The sequence below is a fragment of the Scardinius erythrophthalmus genome, assembly GCF_964197995.2.
Source record: "Scardinius erythrophthalmus genome assembly, chromosome: 2".
NCBI classification, from domain to species: Eukaryota; Metazoa; Chordata; class Actinopteri; order Cypriniformes; family Leuciscidae; genus Scardinius; species Scardinius erythrophthalmus.
In genome coordinates, this window is record NC_138222.1 from 27,992,965 (window position 1) to 28,017,696 (window position 24,732).

The 24,732-nt window shown below is 38.1% G+C and overlaps 1 protein-coding gene across 1 annotated transcript; it reads right to left on the reverse strand.

Moving 5' to 3' along the window:
- Positions 1–798: 798 nt before the first annotated feature.
- map1aa (microtubule-associated protein 1Aa) lies at positions 799–11,888 on the reverse strand. Its single transcript, XM_081350176.1, has 5 exons — positions 11,753–11,888; positions 4,623–11,631; positions 4,285–4,517; positions 3,884–4,080; positions 799–1,490 (listed from the first exon to the last, which is right to left on the reverse strand). Exons 2-4 carry the CDS (start codon positions 11,479–11,481, stop codon positions 3,925–3,927), a joined length of 7,248 nt encoding a protein of 2,415 aa, XP_081206302.1. The 5' UTR covers positions 11,482–11,631; positions 11,753–11,888; the 3' UTR covers positions 799–1,490; positions 3,884–3,924.
- Positions 11,889–24,732: the final 12,844 nt, after the last annotated feature.

A 24,732-nucleotide genomic window follows, 5' to 3' on the forward strand; every position in this document is an offset into this window, starting at 1 on the left:
GTGAAACACAGACGCGCTACGCTTAAACACTTTGTAAAAAAACTCGAGGCCCAGAGAGAAGGAAATGAAAAGTGGAATAAAGTCGTTATTTTTGTTTGTTTTTGCGCACAAAAAGTATTCTCGTCGCTTTATAAACTTAAGATTGAGCCACTGGAGTCACTTGGACTATATTAACAATGTCTTTAATACATTTTCTGGGCCAGCAAGTTAAGGTGTCCATAAGCCTGCAGGAGGAGTGATCCAGCTCTCAGATTTCATCAAAAATATCTTAATTTGTGTTCCAAAGATGAACGAAAGTCTTACGGGGTTGGAACAACATGAGGGTGAGTAATTACTGACAGAATTTTCATTTTTGGGTGAACTAACCCTTTAAGTACTGAGTAATATTAACAAATTACATGTACTTTCTCTATAGGGTTAGGTTTAGTTTATGGTTAGTTGAATGTAATAATGCACAATTTATAGTTATTACAACTAACGTTACATGTAATATATGTAACAATGACATGGTAAAATAAAGTGTTACCCATTCTACTAACTGTAACTTTGCAACTACATGTCAACTAACTCTCATTAGAGTATTAGTAGACTGTAAGTTATAGGGTTAATAGAATAAGTTGACATGTAGTTGCAAAGTTACTTATAGTTAGTAGAATGTCTAAAGTGGACTATTGAAATAAAAGTGTTATTTTCATTGAAAATAACCGAAGTGTATACTCGCATTACATTTTCGTGGAAGACATTCCATGATTCTGACAGCTGACTCAAGGAAAGGCAAAAACTTGATGATATATTTTTCCATTAACATATTTTATTAGTGATTATCAGGTTTACCTTTCTACAACATATTTGTAGACACTCATTTAGAGAGCTTAAAGAAAGATACAGAGTATTGCACATAAAGAGAGAGAAAAATAAAAGCAAACGTAATGAAAACATGAAGAAAAAATGAAAAATAAATCCAAGTCTACATTTTCTTAACAACACTGCACGCTGGAAATGATAGCGCGGCCTGGTTATATGTGCCTTTCAGTACAATTATCATTTAAATATGTTTAAAATAGTACTTTATTTAATATAACTATGAACTATTACATACAAGTTCGAAATTAAGATCACATGCATTAAACAGCTAGGCTCAATGGAATGCTATATTTCAGTTTTGATTCTACTGAGATGGCGAACTCAACATTGCAACTAAGGGATGTTTGCACAGCACATCACGGCTATTTTATTTTTCAAACTTTTTCGAAACATATAGTCGTCATCTTCAAAAAATAAAATAAATAAATCACACAAGACACTTACAAATCTTGAATATAAAATGTGATCAGTGATCTAGTCACTTGATCTGGCAGTCTGCAGTCTGGTACTTGTATGCGTTTGTTTTGTTTTCTGTGGTACTGCGAAGTCACATCTGGGTTTCACCATGTCACGCAGAACATCTCTGCAGCACAGCCAAATAACCAGTAGCTCAAAAGTTACAGCACCTTAAAAACATTAGAGGCAAGCATTAACCGTGTATCCTCATACATTGTTCCTCAGAGAAATATAAAGGAGTGTGCTGAACCATACAGTATATGGACTTTTCTCCAATGATGAAGGTCAACAATCAAATCTTATAGACCAATAACAGAGACTATGTAAATCAGAATTGTAAAAACTAAAATGAATGAATATTAAAGATTCAATTTTGACCCAAATAGAACAAGAACAAAAACAAAAAAGTTCACACTTACAACCTTCCTTCTTTAATATAGGAATGAATTGAGCCAAGCACCTAAAAGCATAGCAGTGCTTAAATGCATGTTCAGGCTGTTACCTCGTGGTAATATACATGCAGTGCATACAGTACTTTTACAGAGTTTTCTATCCATTAGTCAATGATACAAGATCATTATTCCTTTCATCTTTGATCCCGCTCTGTGGCAAGAGCAGTAGTGTCATATGATCAGATATTTTTAAACCTTACATATTTAAAAATGCACAAAGAAAAATGTTTGCAATTCCGGGCGTATTATGACAGCATGTTTTCTCTCCATCACTGTTTATTGAGATACAAAACAAAAACAAAAAAAACTTAAAACTAAGTTTTAAAACTTAAAACTTAAAAAAAGAAAAGAAAGAGGGAACCTGTTGCATTCAAATTAAGTAAATCAACTTAAAGCGTAATTGAAAAAATTAAGTTGTGTGGAATTGTCAAGTTCGCATAACTTAATTTTTTAAATTACGCATTAAGTTTATTACTTAATAATTTTAAGGCAAAAGGTTCCTTCACTTTTTTTTAAGTCAAGTCAACTGATCACTTTTTACAGTGTAGTGAACTTGCCAGTCTTTGAATCAAGAAATTACTTTTTTATATTTTAAATGTCACCTATATCATCGTTTATTGATTACAAAACAACACCGGTTACAATAAAGGTTTATGTCTCATATAAAAGACACAATTTGCTTTGAATAACCTTAAACACACAATAACATTTTTGGAATAGGTTTAAGTGCAGTATCTGTAGCTCACTTCTGTCATATAACCCTACGCAAAAACATGGAAAAAACTTTCATACATAAGTGTATTCATTGAATACCATGCATTTCCATTGCCGGCAACTTTGGCTTGCATTTTCTCAGTCATCCTTTCTTACCATTCCTTTACATTAAGCAATTTTGTCTTATATACATTTTATAACTAATAGAAATCAAGGGGAAATCATTACAAGGTGATAAAGAATTTTCTTCAAAATCGGACGAAATTTGGAATAAAACATACTTCTTAATGTCATAAACACTAAAAATAATCATAAACTCTGTGAACATACACTTTGTACATCATTTAATGAGAAAATAAGATTTGACTCCAATACTTCCACTCTGTTATTTAGTGTTGACAATAAACCTACCATCTAAACATTATTCTTTATTCAATTGTGTTTCAGCATTCATTTACAAACAGAATTTTGTCCCGATCTAGTAGCAATCTTTAATTACTATCATTAATTTAACGTTGCTGATGTTGTCATTCTACTATACAAATTCAAAGTAAGGTCAGGAATGTAAAGTCATTTTGTGCAAAGCACATGAGTTGCAGCCCAACTACATGTCCAGCATATGCATTTTTATTCATTTATTTTTAAATCTCTTCATCTTTTTTGTTAACTAAATTCCTATTTGTGAAATACTAGCACCCAGGTATTTGTTAAACTCTGCTGAGCCTCAATTGCCATTCTGAATGTAGGTAGGTATCTGAATGTGGGAAACCTTGATTAATAGAAGATTATTTTACATGTAGAGTGTGTGTTTGTGCTATGTAAGAGGATGAAGCTATGATATATAAATCAGGGCCTCAAAGCAAAAGTTTCATTGAAATGAGAAAGTGTACATGATGAAAGCAGGGGTATCTAATCCAGTTGAGAAGCAGTATTTGGTGACTTTCTGGTGCTTTTGTTCAAAAATAAGTAAAGAGGTATACTTGTGCTTCAGTTAAATATCATTGTAAACAAGGCTATACAGTATATGTCAACTTTATTATTGTATTTAGCACACTCGTTTGGTAACCTTGTTTAGTATAAAACTATGACTGGTAATGTGACCATGAAAACTAGTTTAAACAAGTTTGGTCCAAAATCTAAGGGTTAAGAATTTTCAGCAAGAAATCTATTACCTTATGTATGTGTGTTTGTATGTATGTGTTATGCAACGTAAAGGGAAAAGCCACCCTGAAAAGTGAAGGCACGTCTTCCTTTTGTTCTCTTGCATTCTAGTAACTTTCATCACAGGAAATGATAATTTAGGTTTGGGGTTTTACGGCAATAGACAACATGTGCTGTTTTAAACCATGGGAAGTTAAAAATAAATTGAGTAAACTACAGTTAAGGCTGTAACGGACCATTTGAGAGTAAAGATGTGAACCTGGGAGCCATGTTGAATTTAGAACTCTATTTTGCAGGCAGGGAACGACTCGTCCTGCATCACAACTGTGCTGCTGCTGGCCAGGACCATGATTTTCAGCTCCTGTTGCTTCTCATGGGTCTGCTGATACCACTCACGGGTCACTTCTGTGTCATGAGTAGGTATCAATGTTACCTACAAATAGTACAGAATAAGAGTAAGACCAATAGTATAGCAAAGTACTAGTAATAGCACAGTGAGCTTCATTCATTGACCCCCCATTTACTGTATATGCATAGCATCCATAGAATATCCATCAAATTAATCAGCAAATTACAAACTTCCGATGCTGACATCTATAGAGAGACAAACAGAGAGACCAATTAACAAATATTATACCTGTAGATTGGATCCCCACTGTGCCTTTCCCTCTAGCAAGGCGTCTAGTACACTACGGCTCGGTTCTCCACTGCTGGAGTCGTTTCCACTCACTACATAATATGCAGAGCGAACACGTTTGAAAAACTCCTGGTCCACATTTTTAGCACTGCAGTGGTTGGGAATGTAGGCCAGATCCACATAGATAGGAGGACCAGGGGGCACAGCTGCACTGAATTTTGCAGAATTTGAACCTTTTAAGAAACAATTAAAATTCACAAAAATTAGCTGTCAGTGTAATGTTGGCAAACAAAACAACAGCTCATCTTGATCTGCATATAGAAGATGTTTGTTCATACCTGCACTGTTCTTAAGGCCATTGACAAGGCCTTTGCCTGTGTTGTGGCTTGACCTTGACAGATCATCATCCATGTCCTTCTTCCTAAGAGAGGTGGTGTGAGTGGAGGGCTCCTTGGATGGGGACTTCTTCCGCCTGGCATCAGTCTTCCGAGCAGGAGATGAGGACTTTGTTTTGCTTAATTTACGTAAACCCTTTGTTTTGGTATCTTTCTTGACTGGTTTGTCTGTTATGCTTGACAGAGCCTCGGGATCAACCATACATACATCAGGGTGAGGGGAATAGGGAGCAGGGTCCCTCATTGGTGACGGGAGGGGATCATGATTTTTATTAGGTGACGTAGATGAGTAGTGCTTCCCCCCATAAGCTCCAGATGATTTATCTACAGGCAGGTAATCTGCATCCTCATCAGAGTCATTATTTCTTTCCGCTGTGATCGATGGATACTCTTCCGTACCTGGTGGAACATCAGAATCTGACTGGGAATGCAACGGCTCACTGACAGAAGTTGGAGGGGTGTCCTCCCCACTGGCACTAATCCCGGCAGCCAAGGCTCCAGAGAAGTGTTGCAATTCACTGTCCTCGCCATGATGACTGTGAGAGTGGTGGCGAGGTTGTTTGTGGGATCTTGTCTTCCCACAAGGTTGCTGTTGATCAGATGCTTGGCTTCTCTGTTCCTCATTTTCTTCGTCACTTGAAAGTTGGCATAAGCTTGGGTTGATAAATGATGGAGATGTGTCTCCTCTCCTCTGCTTGTACTCACAGGAAGAATAGCCTGGGGAAGCTGTGGATGAATGTGGACGGATCCCAACATCTGTAGGATAGTCAGAGTCATCATCATGTCTGCTTGGATCGTCTGCATAATAAGAGGGTTGGAAAGGTTGATCTGTGGAGAGGGAAAGGGGACGGGCTGGGTGCTCTGGCTCAGTCTCTTCTTCTTCTTCATACTCATCTTCATGTCGATAGTGAGGTGGGGATGCCCCTGGGTAGATGTCTCGTTTCTGCTGCATTTCCCATTCACCTGGACCCTTAATTTTCTTTACATCAAATTCTTGGCATTTTGTCTCCGTTTTTGGTAAGCCTATCCCCAACTTGCTGGTTCCAGCAAAAGCCTCTGGTGCACTCAAACTAACTTCTGCAGGCCCATTTGTTGTGTCTGGTTTTCTGGCCTCAGGGAAAGAGGAAGGATATGAGGTAAGTGCATCTGGGATAGTGGCTCCCAAACTAGAAGATATGTCCTTTGTTATTGTCTCACCCAAGGAAAAGGTGGCATCTTTCTTGTCTGCTTGAGCTGTAAGTGCAGATCTTTGGTACTGAAGTTTATGTTGTTCAGTTTCGTACATATAATCATCCTCCTCTTCACTACTCTCTGTGTCTTCATAGTACTGTTTTTCAGGGCACTCAAATGTCAGTGTTGATGAAGCACCATACAGATCTTCAGGCATGGTGTCTTTCTGTGTGGTCGGAGGGATTGAGGAATAAGGTCCAGTTGCACCAAATTCAGCTTGTAATCTTGAGTCCTCGTCCCACTCCGGCTTGTAAAAGCACTGAGTTTGTGGGCCTTGATCTGAGATATTGCTTGTAGAATAAGCAGGATCTTTCTTATCACTTATACCAGCATGTGGAGGGAAAGGTTTGATCTCCTCAAAGGGTGATAATGGTGAGAATCTTGCAAGACTAGGGGTGGATTCGGCAGTAGTGGTTGCAGGAGTCAGTTTCTCGGACACTTCTAAATATTCATCCTTAGCCTGCCCTCCAGAACTGGAAAAGGGTGAATCAACAACTGGTGAATGTTCATCTTTGAAAGATGAGTACTCTATTCCAGTACAGGCTGGAGTCTCTAACTCATCCCCAAACTGGTGGCTAGTGGACAGAGATGCTGAAGCTGATGAAGAATGACTGTAAGAAGAGGAAGAAGAGTATGCTGTAGCTGACATAGTTGTGTAACCGATGCCCAATGAAACAGGGTCTGCTGTTTTTTTCTCTGCTGCATCTGGTGTCTTTTGTTTGTCAAACTCAATATCTTTGCCATCATAGTGAGTAGAGTATTTATCTTCAGCAGACTTTGTTGAGAGGGGCAAATATGACTTGACAAATTTATCATCATTTTCTACAAACTTATTTTGCTCACTTGAAGAATGTTCAAATCCAGAGGAGATTGTCATTTGACTTTTATTGGGAAAAGATGAGACATCACCTTTAGCAGTTTGAAATGAGTCCTTGGGGCCCTCATGGCTTAGAGTGGATTCAAACGTTGATGAACCTAGAGATTTCCCATAGGTTTCAGAGCCAAAGCTGTAGTCATTAGTAATGGTGTCTTTCTTTTCATCCTGGAATTGAGTAGGTACAGTGCTGATAGCACTAGTCAGTGGGCACTGGACATCTTTCTCTTGTCTGTCTTTGGCACCTTTTTCAGTATCACTATCACTTACATCCTCCTCCTCCTCCTCGTCATCATCTTCATCGTCCTCTTCATCCTCATCCTCTCCATCAGCGAACATCTTCATGTTTCCAGCTATTGCTTCTTTTGTGCTAAATGTAGATTGGCCTAACATAGAACTCGTACTTTTAGCACTGTAATCAGAGATGAAGCTGTCATCTGCATAATGGGCTGATTGTGATGCACCAACCTCTGCCATCCCACTGAAATCTGGCTTTTCAAATTTAACTGAAAAGGGGTCTCTCTCTGCTGAAGCAGGTGAGGTTTTCTCAATTGTCTTTTCTTCAATTTTATTTATTTTCTCAGAGAATGTTCCTTCAGGTTTATCTCTAAACTGTGGTGTCCCGTAGACACTTTGTGTTTCACTATATGAAGCTAATGATGTTTCCTTTGCATCTGATGCTTTAAAGTCAGACATTTTGCCAGTGGAAGATTCTAGGGAATCCTCCTTTTCTGTTTTCTTTAGAGTAACATCAGTATCATCAAAAGTGTGCTCAGCTGGCAGATTTGGAGAGTAGGAATCCACTGAACTTGATTTACTGTCATACACATCAGAATATGTAAAACTTTTCCCGACATAGGGTGTATCTTGCCTAACCACCCTCTCAAATTCCCCTTTGAGGCCTTTCTCACACTCTGGGAAGGTATATAAGTTGAAGTGGACACTTTTATCGCTGTCTTTAGAGATCACGTTTGGGTCATCTATCTCTGAAAATGACGCATCTTTTTTGCCTTGGTTTGCTGACATGGAATCTAACTTGTCCTGTGGTCCTTTTACGCTTGAGTAAGTACCATCCTCAGTTTCACTTTCATCTTCCTCTCCTGAGCTGAGCATCTGGGATTTGTGCTCATGGCCCAAGTAGGTCACATTTTGTGGTTTATCTTCCTTATCCACAGATTCTCTCTCATTTTCAAACAGCTTCTCCTCTTTTATGAGTGTTGCCTCATTGGAATATTCTTCATCAAGAAAAGTGCACTCCCTCTCCTCTATGTATTTAGCTTTACTACACACTTTAGAGCTTCCCTTTCCATAATAATCATCTTTCTCTTTATCTTCATCTTCATCCTCTTCAGAGTCACATATTGCAGTTTTAGTGCAAGAGAACCCCTTTCCAAAAGGGTCCACTTCATCATCAATTATTTTCACACTTTTCACACTTTCAGACGCTTTGTCAGCAGGAGCATCTTGGGTCATATACCTCTGAGAGTCAAAAGTCTCCTTGTCTAGTTTTTCATCTTTGTCCATAATCAGTGGCTTTTGTGACCTTTCCTCAGTGGGAGAGTAGCTACTGCTGGTCGGTCCTGATTGTGTAGGTGAGGCAAACCTCACAGTGCTGTCATCTGGGCTGAGGCATCTTTCTTCACTCTCTGAGATAATGCTCGTCTCTGAGGTGCAAGGCAAATTTGGTGAGAACGACAAACTTTTATCAGAGGCGCCCAATTTAGATTCATCCTTAGAGACTGAGAGTCCCTTTTCATCTTTTTCTTGTGTGCCAAAATACATCACAGGAGGAGAAATAGGCGCAGCCGATGAGGGAAAGGTATCAGAAGTTTTTTCAATGTCTTGGAGCATGGCGTAAGCAGATGCGTAACCCTCATGGATCTTTCCAAGTGGCATATCAACATTTGGTGTCTGATCCTCATCCTCTTCCTCATCCTCTTCATCCTCATAATTTGTGGGAACTGAAGCCTTCACTGTAGGTTCTGTTTCTGGCACAATGGGTAGATATTCCTCTGAAGGAGGTGATTTAAAACATTTGTCCTCCTCTAAGGAAGAAGTTGGAGATATAGTTCCAGCAGAGTGGAGGTACTCCTTTCCGTGAGTGGCATCTGTCTGTACGGACGATGGTATACTATTTATAGTATCTAAGAGTAAAGAGCTTTTTCCTGCATCTTCAGTAGGTGGTGCTGTCACAGATGCTATAGACTGATCTTCAGTAACAGATGTTGCAAAGGATGATAATTTGTCATATTCGGTGATGGAGGTGGCTGATGATATATGCTCCTCTTCAGCCAATGGAGCCGCAATTATATTGGATGCATAAGCTGACAGAACTGGCTCCTGGTCTACTGCAAAACCCTTTGATGAAAACTCAGAAGCAACAGATATGGTTGGTGGTTTCATGCCATGGATGGTGTCAAAAGTCCCTGGTTCATCAGGAACTGAGATGTCATAAGAGCCGACATCATATTGAAGATGTGGGATTCTCTCCTCTGTCTCCTCATTAATTTCCTCATCAGAGATGGTCTGCTCTGTCTCAGAGTAGCCTGGAATGGTCTCATCTTGGATGAAAGAAACATGCTCTGCAGCACCCAGCGGTTTGGCAGATTTAATGTCACTTTGTTTTGTCTCCCAGTCCTTTCCAAGTTTTTCTTTCCTAGCCTCATCTGACTTGTACTTGAGCTCCGTCTCATGAACTATATCCTCTGCTTCCTCTAGCTCTGCTTTCTCAATCACATCCTCATCTTCTTCACTTTCACACTTTTTGGGTTTCAATTCAAACTCTTTATCTTCTTTGGCATTTTCTTGCCATTTTTTACCTTCACCCATCTCCACAAAGTCAGATGTTTTAGCACTTTTCAGTTTTGTGGTATAGTCATCCTCGATGTCATCTTCTGTAGTAGCACATTCATCCTCAAATCTATCAGTGGCTTTAGAGGGGTGTTTATTTGTGTTTACTCCATATGGTACCATTTCCTCATGAGGGGACTCTGTCTCAACATCAGTTGTAGTTATTCCATCATCAGGAGATTCAATGTGAGGGACAACAGTGTCCACTGCAGACTGCAGATTTGGGAGTATTTTGCTCTCTTTGGGCTTGGAAAGCTCCTCTTCCAGTCGCAAGGCTTCAAAATCCTTGGTAAGATCCTCTGGGGAGGAGACTAAGGACCTATCACTCTCCCGTTTCACCACTGAAGCTTGTTTTGCAGCTGGCCTGTTTTCTTGCTCCTTTGCAGCTTTAGTTTTTTCTGTTTTAGGCTTCACTTGAACCTTTGCTTTGTTCAGAGTCTTCCTGACCTCAGGGGTGAAAGGCTTTAAGTCAGGTTTTGTGATTTTTCTCAACTCTGGCTTAATTTTTTCTTTTTCTTTTTTCTTCTCCTCTTTACTTTTGAGTTCTTTTTTAACTATGCCCTCTTTTTTTACATCTGTTTTTTCTTTCTTTGTGTCTATCTTTTCCTGATCCTTCTTTTCCTCCATCTTAGATGCCCTCTCCTTGATATGTTTTTTAGGAGATTTTTCTCTCTGTAGTTTCTTTTTCTCTTGCTTAAGTGAATCGGGTGACGCCGTCTTAGGTTTCAGTGGTTTTGGAGTTTTAACAGTCTCTTTCATTTTCTTCTCTTTCTTTTCAACTTTCAAGTTCTCCTTTACAGATTCACTTTTTGACTCAATATCTTCATTTGCCTCTTTCTTGCTCGCTTTTGTAGTGGAAGACATTTTAGTGGATGATTTTAGACTTTCTTTGCTATCAGTTCTCAGCTTCATTTTAGTTTGTTTAATCAGTGGAGGTGGAGCTCCAGATGACATGTCCTTTTGAGTGGCAACTGGATATCGCAAGAAATCGAGATGCCTCAGCTTTTCCAGCCCCTCAAATATTTTGTTTTGTGGGGCATTTCCAGGAAACAGTACTCTCACAATCTTTTCAGTTGGACTGGCAGGTACCCACACAACCAGAGCTGTCACTGATGTGAGGTAAGGGACAGAAATCTCAGCCTCTTTGCCATTGGACAGGACAATGCCAGTTTTAGCTTTACTATTACCAGCCCACTTCTGCATGAAGAATTGCATTTCCTTACTGTCCTTGAGAGGATTCAGAATATACATGTCTAGTTTGCCAACACCCAACTTGTGAAAGAGTGTTAAAGGCTCAATTGTGTTGCTTACAACTCTATATAGAGGCTCAGGTTTGATGCCTAGTTTGTGAAGGTACTGCAATGTAAGAGAGGCCTCCTCAATGCTCCTCTTTGCTTTCAGCGTGGATTCAGGCATCTTCAGCTTTTCTGGAACATTAAAGAACACAACACCAAGCTCTGGTGAGATCAGGTTTTTCATCCAGTCTCCATAGGTATTTGAACCACGGCTCTTCTCTTGCTCCTGCTCTGCGATTTTTCTCTGTAACAGTTCATTTATGCCAGGGAGATTATCTGCCCCTATATGGGTAAGGAGAACAGAATCAATCCTATCCAAATGTCTGACCAGCTTCCAGAAGCAAGACTTTCTGTCTGATCCACCATCAATCAAAATGTTAAAGCCATTGACAGCAAACAAAGCAGAGTCGCCCCGTCCTCCAGGAAAGATATAGCAGCATGGCTTGGACAACTTGAGGAACCCTCCTGAGGTTGGTGGTTCCAGGAGCTCAAAAGGAGAGGGAACATCCACTGTCTCAGAGACATATTCTGTGAACTCGCTCACACCTTCCATCTCAGGCAACACAGGCTCAGGGTTCAGTCTGTACTTCAGTAAGCTCTGGTCCTGTACGTACCCTAGGGAGCTCCAGCCCCCCTCTCCTTTACAGGACACAGTCAAACAGGCTTGCTGACCTGTGGACGGCTGGTTTAAGAGATCTTTAATCTACAAAGAAAGAAAGAAAAATGTTACTTAAAAGTTCAATTAAAAATAAAAATAAAAAAAGGAAATGCTTAAGTGCTGTGTGAAGTACTATGGGATTGGTAATGGTGCAATAGCTACTTACCCTACGACTTGAGAGAATGTCAGAGAAATTTTTCCAACCAAACACTCCACTTTGCAGGATAATGTCACCAGTCTGTTCAGTACTTTGCCCACTTAGGACCAATAACTTATGTCCTGCTGAGTCACAGAGCAGTGTTCTGAACTAGAAAAGAAAGATAATGCAACTATTGTTATATTTAAAGGCACAGTATGTAAGTTTCACTGCTAGAGGTTGCTTATTCAAAACAATAACAAAAGTGTAGCTTGATGACGCCATTAATAAGCGTGAAATCATGGGAGTTGTCGTCTTCACCTCCACAGCCAACAGATGGAAAGCAATCTGACGGGACTCAAGGAAGAAATCATGTTCATGGATGAGCTGATGTATTTGAGGCCCTGTTTACACCTAGTATTAAGATGCCGTTTAGTCGATCGGATCACAAGTGGACACCACTAAATACAGGTGCTAAAAACAGAGTCTAAAATGTTTTGCGCTTAACCACTTTCAACCACTTCTAGAGGTCCTTAACACGTAAACGTTACGGGAAGCGCGCTAACCTGGTAGGATTTAAAATTTGTCAGCTGAAGACCCAAGTTTGGTTTGAAGATGAGAAATGTACCAAGCACAATGTTCTTTCACCATTCCTGATTTCGAACATGCACTAGCAGCCTTCGGCGTGGTCTTGCAGCTATCAGAGGAGATATGACAGCTTCTGCTCTCTGTGTGTTTTTCCATCGTACATATGTAAATTGCGTGAGCTTATTTAGTCCATTACATCGAAAGATCTGAAAAAAAAAAACTATACATTTACCCACCCATAGACCCTCCCCTCAAAGAAATCAGGGCAGAAGTGGTTGAAAGTGGACAAAAGAGACGGATTAAAACACCAGATGTAAACGGGTATGTGTCTCCTTTGTCTACTTGTGATCTGATCGACCATAACGCATCTTAATACCAGGTGTAAACAGGGCCTAAGTTTTTTACGTTGCTGTTTTAATTATGCTTAGCCTATATGCCGCAGTCGGCTGCTGGCACTCCTTTCGTTTTGTTGTTTATGTCTATTACAATTAAAGTTACATTTAACATTTGCCAGTTCCCGCCTCCTTCCTCCTTGAACTTAAATTTTGTTGCAGTTACTTTTGATGACTTAAATTCACATTATTTTATTTCATTATAATGAAAAATTCAGCAAGTGCTGAATTATTACTCATACAGGCCACTTTATTTAATTAATTAAAATTGTGGGGTCAGAACAATCATACTAAAAATACTTTTGAGTATGTTAAAAGTTATGTTATATTGTTACTCTGTGCGTTCGCTCGTTGGCTGGTATGAGACTCTTGTTGCACATTGAAGTAAACTAGATTGATATTAGAATATCATATTAATAAAACCTAGAGGACTTGTGTTGCTAAACGGCATCCAATTAATTTTAAAGTATATTTTATGATAGAGAAAATGCATTACTGTTACTACAAATACAACTCTTTCTGATTATGCTATGTTAGCCAAGACAAAATTGTTGTCTTCGATGCATTGTACAAAACGTCACTTGTGGGAAATCAAGAAAACAAGAGATTCAAACAATAAGACTAACCGTGTTGAGCTATATAACAATGATTCGTTTTCTGTCGATAAAGGTATCCAAACAGTTGCTCACCCATCAAATAAAACACAATATATTTTAAAGCATCTGTGGTGTTTCCATGGCTTCTACGGAAGTAAAATCGAGGGTAAAACGGATATGACGTCATTGACAGGTGGAGCAATGAGAAGGGACGTTAAACTGGTTAAAATAGCTGATTTCTCTTGATTTAAACATTGTTGGTAACATTTGGGATAATGTAAGTACACAAGTCCACAAAATGTATAACACTGTGCTAGTGGTTTTTTGATATTTTAATGCAAAAATCTTACATATTGTGCCTTTAACAGTTTAACGGTATAATTGATATCTTAGATGAGTATGTGGCTGCATGCAAATAAAATGTTGAAAGAACTTGGAGAAAGAAAAAAAATGCTTTTTTACAATTACCTCTATAGCAATATTCTGCTCAGAAGGATTCACCAACACAACAGTCTCCAGGACATCACTCTTGTATTGCAAAAGTCTCTGTCCTAAAAGAAAATAATAATTTTTTTGAAAACAACGAATGTTTAAAAAAATTTTTTATTGACAATACAATTTATTTTGAAGAATTTTGCATCTGATATTGAGAAACATAAGAGATAAAGGTTGCACCCTACAAGAATGATGCAATTACTGCCTCCATGCATTTAATTACTGTTTTCCATTCATAGTCTCTTCCCGCTCCTGTGCAAGAATACACTAATCCTGTGAAAGCAGTCTTCTCAATTCCATTTAATCAAAACAATATTGCAAAGCTCCTGCAAGCAAATCTATTGGCTGTTGCCATGGGGATGGTGAGCTGGCTATTGCCGCCAGCTGCGTTACACTGACCCAGTCTTGGTGCTGCACGACGCATTGCAGCATTTCTGAAAAGGGTGAAAAAATCCTCTCTCTAGCTGAAAATGTAAATCCAGCATCGCACAGTTGAAACACATACACACAAAATATGTGACCCTGTGCATTATTAGGCTATAATAAGCACATAGCTCTCATTGGCTGTTTAAAACGTCACTGCTTTAGATCTTTCTATATGGTTTCTATAGGGTCACAGCAGTGAGATAGGAGCAAGGGCGTGTGGACTTAAATAGCACACTGAGGATTTGACTGGGCTCCGAGTCCTCACATACTCTCACTTCAAAAAGTTCATAAAGAGATCGTAAAACTAATCCATATGTATTGAGCGTTTTAGTCCACATTTTATAAAGAGCCTCAGTTGATTTATATGATAAACAGATTGAATTTTGGCTTTTAGTCACATATAAACATTCATCGACTCACACATCAGTTGTGGTAAACGGAAGCACAAGCATGTTCGCTTGATGTCCGAGAACCAATGAGGTTCATTCTCGTGTTACGCATGTTTGAGCTTCCTCAAGAACCAATGAGGTTCATTCTCGTTACGCATGTTTGAGCTTCCTCAAGAACCAATGAGGTTCATTCTCGTTACGCATGTTTGAGCTTCCTCAAGAACCAATGAGGTTCATTCTCGTGTTACGCATGTTTAAGCTTCCACAAGAACCAATGAGGTTCATTCTCGTGTTACGCATGTTTAAGCTTCCTCAAGAACCAATGAGGTTCATTCTCGTGTTACGCATGTTTGAGCTTCCACAAGAACCAATGAGGTTCATCCTCATGTTACGCATGTTTAAGCTTCCTCAAGAACCAATGAGGTTCATCCTCATGTTACACATGTTTAAGCTTTCTCAAGAACCAATGAGGTTCAATTTCAAGTTACGCATGTTTAAGCTTCCTCAAGAACCAATGAGGTTCAATTTCATGTTACGCATGTTAAAGCTTCCTCAAGAACCAATGAGGTTCAATTTCATGTTACGCATGTTTAAGCTTCCTCAAGAACCAATGAGGTTCATCCTCATGTCACGCATGTTTAAGCTTTCTCAAGAACCAATGAGGTTCAATTTCAAGTTACGCATGTTTAAGCTTCCTCAAGAACCAATGAGGTTCAATTTCATGTTACGCATGTTAAAGCTTCCTCAAGAACCAATGAGGTTCAATTTCATGTTACGCATGTTTAAGCTTCCTCAAGAACCAATGAGGTTCATCCTCATGTCACGCATGTTTAAGCTTTCTCAAGAACCAATGAGGTTCAACTTCATGTTACGCATGTTTAAGCTTCCTCAAGAACCAATGAGGTTCATCCTCATGTCACGCATGTTTAAGCTTCCTCAAGAACCAATGAGGTTCATTCTCGTGTTACGCATGTTTGAGCTTCCTCAAGAACCAATGAGGTTCATTCTCATGTTACGCATGTTTAAGCTTTCTCAAGAACCAATGAGGTTCAATTTCATGTTACGCATGTTTAAGCTTCCTCAAGAACCAATGAGGTTCATTCTCGTGTTACGCATGTTTAAGCTTCCTCAAGAACCAATGAGGTTCATTCTCATGTTACGCATGTTTGAGCTTCCTCAAGAACCAATGAGGTTCATTCTCATGTTACGCATGTTTAAGCTTTCTCAAGAACCAATGAGGTTCATTCTCGTGTTACGCATGTTTAAGCTTCCTCAAGAACCAATGAGGTTCAATTTCATGTTACGCATGTTTAAGCTTCCTCAAGAACCAATGAGGTTCATTCTCGTGTTACGCATGTTTAAGCTTCCTCAAGAACCAATGAGGTTCATTCTCATGTTACGCATGTTTGAGCTTCCTCAAGAACCAATGAGGTTCATTCTCATGTTACGCATGTTTAAGCTTTCTCAAGAACCAATGAGGTTCATTCTCGTGTTACGCATGTTTAAGCTTCCTCAAGAACCAATGAGGTTCAATTTCATGTTACGCATGTTTGAGCTTCCTCAAGAACCAATGAGGTTCATTCTTGTGTTACGCAGCATATTTGAGCTTCAGCAATTTGTTATCACATGTCAAGCAGGTTTAGTTGAAGCTTCTGTTTGTTCGCTGATCAATGTTTATATATGAATAAAAGCCTAAATTCAATCTGTTCATCATATAAATTGATTGAGTCTCTTTAGACAATTTGGACTTTCATTCATATGGATTAGTTTTACAATGTCTTTATGAACTTTTTGAAGCGTCAAAGTGGTAGTTGCGTAGCTGTCAATGGAGGGACAGAAAGCTCTCAGATTTCATCAAAAAGATCTTCATTTGTGTTCCGAAGATGAATGAAAGTCTTACGGGTTTGGAATGACATGAGGGTGAGTAATTAATGACCGAATTTAATTTTTTTTTTAAAGGCTATGATAAATTTACATTTTAAAGCATGTCTGGACAAACTCCCACAATAAAAAATAAATTTTGTCTAATCAAAAAATTAATGTAAGAGTGTGGATCAGATTATCTGGCAGATCACACAATGGACTCTGGATGGTAGCAGTGGACTAAAAATAGTGCTAACCCAGTTTAACCTTCAGACTCTAACAGCATCATTTCATTTTCAATGTTTATCTGAAAATGGAAACATTTTAAGGAATTGTAGCTTGTTATATTAAACTCCAAATAATTCAGGTCCATAGGTTGAAATTTGACTTTCAAGACATTTGACAACATTATGACATCCTTTCCTTCAGAACCAATAAGATGCTTTGGGACAGCTGTCAACATGACCTTCAGACGTGCTTTCGCTTTGAGATGGAGAACAGATAACATTATGAGAAGCTAAATCAGGCTGCATGGTCTCCTGTGACATTGAGCATACACACAACTTCACCTTACTACCATTCTGAAGAAATGCATTTGAAAAATTTTACTCTAATTCATGTCAGGATGTAGAAGTGTTTTGTGTTTTTATAAGAACATTATAGATTTTAGATTTTTATTTAGGACTCCTTTTTTTTCATTTACATTGAAATGATCTAATTTGTAAGTTAATAATAAATGGAACAAATTTGTTGTGAAGCAAACAATAAAATTAAGCTCTTTCCACAAACAAGCCAGCATGGGTTATTCTGTGAGTTATCGGCTTGCACTAAATAAGGGTAAGAATAGTCAAATAATCAGGCACTGGACATATGCTCTGTTTATTATGATCTGGATGATATGAAACTCTGTTATTTCAGTACCAGACAGTAAATAATTTGCCCATAGTTAATATACAAATATTATTTCAGAACAACTTATTTTCATAAGTGATTTATATTCACTTGAATCATGTACACAGTTACAGTAATATTTAGCAGCTCAGCAGATGGTTTCTAAAATTAGCTAATTCAGTGTCACTCAACTGAGAGTGTAAAACACAGACAAATGGGGTCAGATGTATTTTACACTTGCTAAGACTAATTTGGTAAAAGTCAAATGCAGATTTGACAACAATCCAGAGAAGATCTTTACTCTGTGCATTTTAAGCTTCACGAGCAATTTTGGCTTTTAGGATTAAATGATAAGCACAAGTTATCCAGGCGACTGACACGCTTTCACCAGCAAGAAATTAGTGGAACTGACTGATTGCCTCGCAGGCTTAAAGAGTTTTAAAGTCACACTTAATATCTGCCTTTGATGCCACCAAAATCTTTATTCCTAAATCACAAATGAGCTCATTTTGGAACAGTGACACATGCTTTTGTGTAAAAAGATTATCATTTCAAAGTAGATATGGCAATATGAGCGACATTCTGAGGTCTAATTTAGCTTTTCCACCAGATACTGACTATATTTTGCAACTATACTTGCAAGACTCTTCATTCATCGGGGAAAATGAGGTGTAAATGTGATCGCCTCGTGGCTGAATGTTTCAACACTTCATTATCATTTAAGTGAATCAAAAGTTTTTATATTTTAAAAATGTTCAGCTGTTGTTGGATCGTGACTATTTTAATCATGTCAAGTCCTTGAACACAACAGAGATAACTGTTAAACTTCTGTACGAGAGAAGTATTACAGCCAATGTTATCTCATTGCCCTGTCCTTGATCGCTGTTCAGCTGTCTCTGAATCACACTGTGTGTGATACGAAGAGACAAGAAGAGAGAGAGAGAGAGAGAGAGAGGAGGTGTGTAACACTTTTTAAAGCTTTATCTAGGGGTAGTGATTCAATAAGCAGCTGCAATCTTATTAAAGCCACTTAATCTTATAGCAGTGAAATTCTGAGCACTACATTGGAACTGGCCTTTGAAACCACTGCAACAAGTTTATCTCGATCAAATACTTGTTAACAAGCAAGGGAGACAGAGTCACCTTATAGAAAAGCAAGACAAGTGTTGAGCTCTCATTTGTATGTGCTCTTGCGGTGTAATGGACCCCATTACGCTGTAAACAGCTGAAGCGAATGAATGCGGGATATGAGTTGACTTAATACAAATGGCTCATTTAAATGCAATAAATGACTAAAAGGGATAAATTGTACAAAGCACAGAGGGGGCACTGGCCTTAAAGTGCCCATTCCGGAAAAGATTTGTTACGTGTAAATAAACTGAAAGCTTCAAGGCCCCATTTAAAATGATACAAAAATAACTTGCATCCATAATCGCTTTTGAGGATTAATGACCAGGGACAAAAAACAGTGCTTGTGCTTTCGGTCATGCCATGCTCTTTGAACAATAATGATAACACAGGTGTAAAGGACTGTTAAACAAACACACACACACACACACACACACGTTGTGTTTACATGTTTAATGGGGACTTTCCATAGACATAATTATTTTTATATTGTAACTGTATATTCTATCCCTTTACACTAACCCTGCCTCTAAACCTACCCATCACACAAAACTTTCTGCATTTTTACAATTTAAAAAAAAACATCACTGTTTTCCTCATGGGGACCAAAAAATGTCCCTGCAAGGACAAGGATTTCAGATATTGGCATCTTTGTGGGGATGTAGGCCACACACACAAACAGTCATTTGAAACGGGGCCAGGATGGTGCTGAAGTAAAATCCTTCTCTCCTTCCATCAATACATCTGACCTCACCGAAGCAAATGGCTGATAGCTTTTTTAAACAATCCACATCAGAGATTATCACAAGTTGCAATGTTTCAGTCACTGCCGTTCTAAACACAGGTAGCACTTATCTATATCAGCTCAACTGACATGTTATGAGCATATCAAACAAGATGAATACTGAAGACATTATTTTTATAACCATTTCACATGACAAATAGGTGTGTCCATAGGCCTATTCTGTCATCATTTACTCATCCTGGTCCAAACCTCTATGACTTTCTTCTATAAAACAAAAACAAACAAAAATATGCTAATGTTTTCCCAGTCTTTGTTTCCGTATGTGTTCCACAGTAATTCGCTCTTGAAACACTTTAGCAGTCTAAGCATGAGTAAACGATGACTGCTTTTTCAAGGTGAACTATCCCTTTTAGATTAAATTGTTTACAACGAGCAAATATCTCAGTCCATCACTCTGGTTCTGCTTCACAGAGATTCCTAATTAACTAATCTAAGAGATTTATGTCTGGCCTGTGGAATCGGCGCACTTTTTTTTTTTATCTCACGCGGTGACGCGTACTCGAGCGCGCGCGCGCTACAGTAACAGATTCCTCAGATGCCCTGCTGCATCCCATAATAATCAGAATCACAATTAAGATCTGGGTCACGGTGAAATAATAATGTGTTTCCACAAACTTGCATTTTTTTGTGGCGATTTCTGACAAAATCCGGATTCGTTAATGTTAGCAAAATGTAAATTCCGCAACTGTAGTGGCTTGAGAAAACGGGTTGAAATAGAAAACAAATCTAGCAAAAGTAAGGAAACAAATCATAAATAAAATGTAATTTTCTCCCTCATATTCTAGCTGAAATATTTCCCAAATGCAGTCGAAGATTTTTGCTCATCACCTTAGCATCTTAGATCCCTCGTACAGTGCGATCCTGTACTACTTCCATGCACTATCACTGATGGCATAATCGTACACGCTTTACAACAGCTTGGGTTTCTGCGACCTTTAGATAAATCCGTGAACAAGCCAAAAGCGATACAGACCTAGACAGTCAGTGTAAGCGGTTGACACGGTACTATATCAGCAATACTGCACATTTCATGAATGAATAACATCGGTCAGAGATCAAGATATTTGAACCATATAAGCCAATAATCAAACATCTGCAGAATTATATGACAGATTAGACCTACCGTTGCTGATGCTGAGCTGTGCGTATCGTACGTCGAGAGCGCGCACACAGACACGCGAGTGCGCGAGAGGGTGTGGGTGTGGCCTATGAGCCTGTATGCACTTGATGACACTTGATGATCACATTTACGTGATACATTTTTATGCCGCTTTAATTCGACCTTGTACATATGTGAGTGATTCTATAATTGCAGATACATTTTTTCTGCTTTTTCAAATGGTTATATTCTTAATTACTTTAATTATTTGTTACTCATTGTCATCACAAGATGTTACAGGCCATAACAATATAATATTTTCTGTAAAAGGTGTAAATCATGATATCTTGTTATCCGAATTAGTCAGTGTATTTTTTATCCATCATGTATCATTGTGTAATCAAAATATTTTATTTTACTTTACTTTTGGTAATATTTCATTTATTTTATTTATAAAAGCCCTCTATAGTAATTTCCCTAATTCTACAACATTAAATTGTTTAAAAATAACTTTTATCTTAAATGTGTGCCCATAAATCTTGGGTCAATTCTGTTACCGTACCATACTTTGCCTTTAAATTAGTGGAATTATCTCCCAAAACTATGTGAGATTCAGGAAATTGTCACTTTCCCTCACTGATAAGATCTGAAGCCCTGAAAGGTTTGTGTGCTCTCTCTGAGAAAATATTTTAATCTAAAAAGTTCTTGCATCAAGAGTTATTTTGTAAAACCTTAAAATTGTTACCACAATATCAAAAGGAAAACAGAATTTATCACTGATCACACAGTGGGTTGTTTAAACGTCTTTTAATCATGATTTCATTAGTGCCATGTGCTCTTAGCATTTATGCTAACAAGTGGAGTTTTTGGCTAAAAGGTTTAAAATGACAGTTTTACAGTCAATTGACAGTAGTCTGGAAGTAACTTGTTTGGCAAGCACTAACCAAATTATTAAAATTGAATGTTTTCAATGAGATACTGGAAATAATTTATGTTAGCGAACCGTTTTTTTTTTTTTTTGTTTGTTTTTTTTCTTACCTTTTTTGAAATGTAAAATGTATCTCCAATTATTGAATCACTTATATGACATTTATAAATTTACAGTGAACTGAGGTAAAGAGAGCTAAATTTGCTAATAACAGGTAAAAAATGGGTTCTGAGTTTGAGAAAGCACTTCAAGGCGTTCCACTTGACCTGTATTCACCCTTTACATCCAATAAATATTTTGAATCATGAAATGCCCTACCATGACCCATCCCAAGACTGGTCAGTTAAGTAACAACAATTTAAGCATCTTTGAGTACCCCTGAAAAGCTCTCTAAAATAAAATGTATTATTATTACAAAGATTCACCACTCTTAATTGAATTTACTGCCATTATTCTAGTGTTGGCTTATTACATTTTGCTACCTGTTCAATAATACAGTAATAATAATAATAAACAAATACTGGACTCTTGGTCATCTTGAAGATCAAAACACAATCCAAAAATCTCTCTCGAGACTAGGTTAGGAGTTTACACATTAAAATCTGACATTTTTTCCTACCGTCTAATAAATCACTTTCAAGATTGTAGTTCTAGCTCTGCATATCAAGATGCCCTGCATTTCATTTTTTTTAAATTCTATAACAATATTGTTTATGTTCAACATGAACATAAGCAATCTCTATTTTTCAGCCTATAGGTGCTGTAATTGTCAAGAATGACAAGGATGGGCCATTTAGCAGTTTACGTACAGCTGATCCCAGACCGACAGCTGCAGGGCAAGACTGCCAAAACCTGCCCCGTTAACTGCACTCCATCAGCATTCTCTCGCAGACAGTCCGCCTGACTCTGACCACCTCTCTGACAGTGAGCCAGCGCAGACTTGTGTTTACAGTAGGAGTGTGAGGACACTGTCCAATCTGGAGATTATTGTAATATTCAAACTGCGCTAAAAACAAAAAAAATCATGATTTAGCTAATTCCATTTGAAACATGGTTTTAATAGAGGGATTGAGTTTTTAATAGCCGGAGGTGATGAACGCGTCTAGCTGCTACAAAAAGGGTTTGCATTTGTTAAATCAAATTTAAATTGATGCTATTACAAGATTATAAATAGACACTTCCAGACATATCCTAAGCAACTGTTCAAAGCAGCAGCCTGGCTGCCGCACCCTTGCTGCTAGACAGCCTGTGTCCATCTCTTGAATTATCTCAGTTATTTGATCCATTCAATACACTCCCAAGATAAAAGCTTGCTCTTGTAAAATTGGTGATGCATTAGCACATTACCACAGGGTTAAAGCCTCCTCTGTAGAATTTTGCAGCAGAAAAATGTAGATGGAAAGCTTGATTTTTCCTGCTTCTGTAAGCACGTCAGATGTCTTCCTATGGTCAAGATTCTTTACAGACTCTATTTTAATGCTCTACTACACCCTAGCAGTAGGGAATCATGGTTTTGCTTACTACAACAATAACCCCCCCAGTTTTGCTAAGACCTGGGCGTGGGCTCAGGTTTCACTGTGGTGTGTGTGTGGTGCAAGATCCAGCCCTGCAATCAATGTCACCATCAAGCAGACTGGAGTCGCCTGAGCACGAGAAGCATGCTGACGTACAGTGTTCATGTGCAGACTGCAGGGGTATAAAAGAGCAGAATCAATAGCCCATCCTGAATTATTAATCAACACACCAGACCAATGTAAAAGCCCTCTCTGCTTCGGCTTCATAAGTGGAGAGATTTATACTTTTACACTTTTGTCTAAGACAAGATTTGCATTTTCCGTGCTAACGTTGAGGTGAGATAATCACAAATCAACACTTCACTTAACAGCTCAAGTTTCAGGGCTGTTTGTGAAAAAAAGTTCAATGGTGTGTAGTTTCCCAAGATTAGATTGAGCAGTTTTTAGCATTTTATTTCAAAATAAAATCCTCAACTGTGAATGAGAACTAATTACATTTAAACTCTTATTAGATATCATATAATAAGATGAAATTTTCATAAACAAATGTAAAAGCTATTGAATTAGGTTTGAGAATGGCGTCTCCTCGTCTTCTGTCAGAGTGAGTTGCAGTTGCTCCTCTGATGATATAGACTCATCACTCATTTTTCTCCGCCCTGTCAATTTCCTCTGTTTATTGATTTAATTATGCTCTGAGCATCACATAGAAACTCATGCAATTAAGTCCCAACTGCACATTTGGAGGCTTTTACAACCAAACTTGCTGAACATAAGGGCTATTACAGCAGCGAGCTGTGGTGGGAGTCATTAACGTGCGGCGTGTTGCTGAAAAATCTAAATGAATTGAACAATGCCCGAGACAGCTGGGGCCATGGTGACCATTCCAGCCTCCTCCCTGCTGCCTCTGGGGAGGTAAAGGGATCTCTAATGATTGTTCAAGGACCCATCCATCTGTGTTGGTTGTAAAATCCCTGGCTGAAGTTTCAGGTGGCAACAGCACATATGGGAATAGCAACACATATGGGAATTCTAGATTGCACTTTCATCATAATATTTATTTCAAAGTCAATGCAGTAATTTTATCATTTATATATATATATATAAATATATATATACATATTATATACATGATAAATACATATAAGTATTTATATGTATAAATATAAACGTGACCCTGGACCACAAAACCATGGGTCAGTTTTTTAAAAAATTTAGATATATGCATCATCTGAAAGCAGAATAAATACGCTATCCATTGATGTATGGTTTGTTAAGATAGGATACTATTTGGCTGAGATACAACTATTTGAACATCTGGAATCTGAGGGTGCAAAAAAAATCGGAACATTGAGAAAATCGCCTTTAAAGTTGTCCATTTATGTTCGCGATTGTGCTGCATTCACTCACAAAAATAAATGTTTTATATATTTACGGTAGGAAATTTACAAAATATCTTCATGAAACATGATTTTTACTTAATATTCTAATGATTTTTGGCATAAAAGAAAAATCTATCATTTTGACCTATACAATGTATTGTTGGCTATTGCCACAAATATACCTGTGCGACTTGTGACTGGTTTTGTGATCCAGGGTCACATATAAATATATATGTATATATACATATAAATATAGGTGAATTCAAGTGATTGGGAGACTTTTTGCAATTGAGATTCACCCCTATCTTTTGTCTAATAACCATCTGAATTAGTCTAAAAATACCTCATCCATCCATCCATCTATCTATCTATGGCATATTTTTATTCATTCATCTATTAGGATGCATTTTCTTCTAAAAGATCAGTCAGAACTGCTCTTATTCATGTGCTTAACACCTTGCATTAACTAAAAGTCATTTGGTTTTGTGCTCTGACATTTCCAAGCAGTCAGCCATGA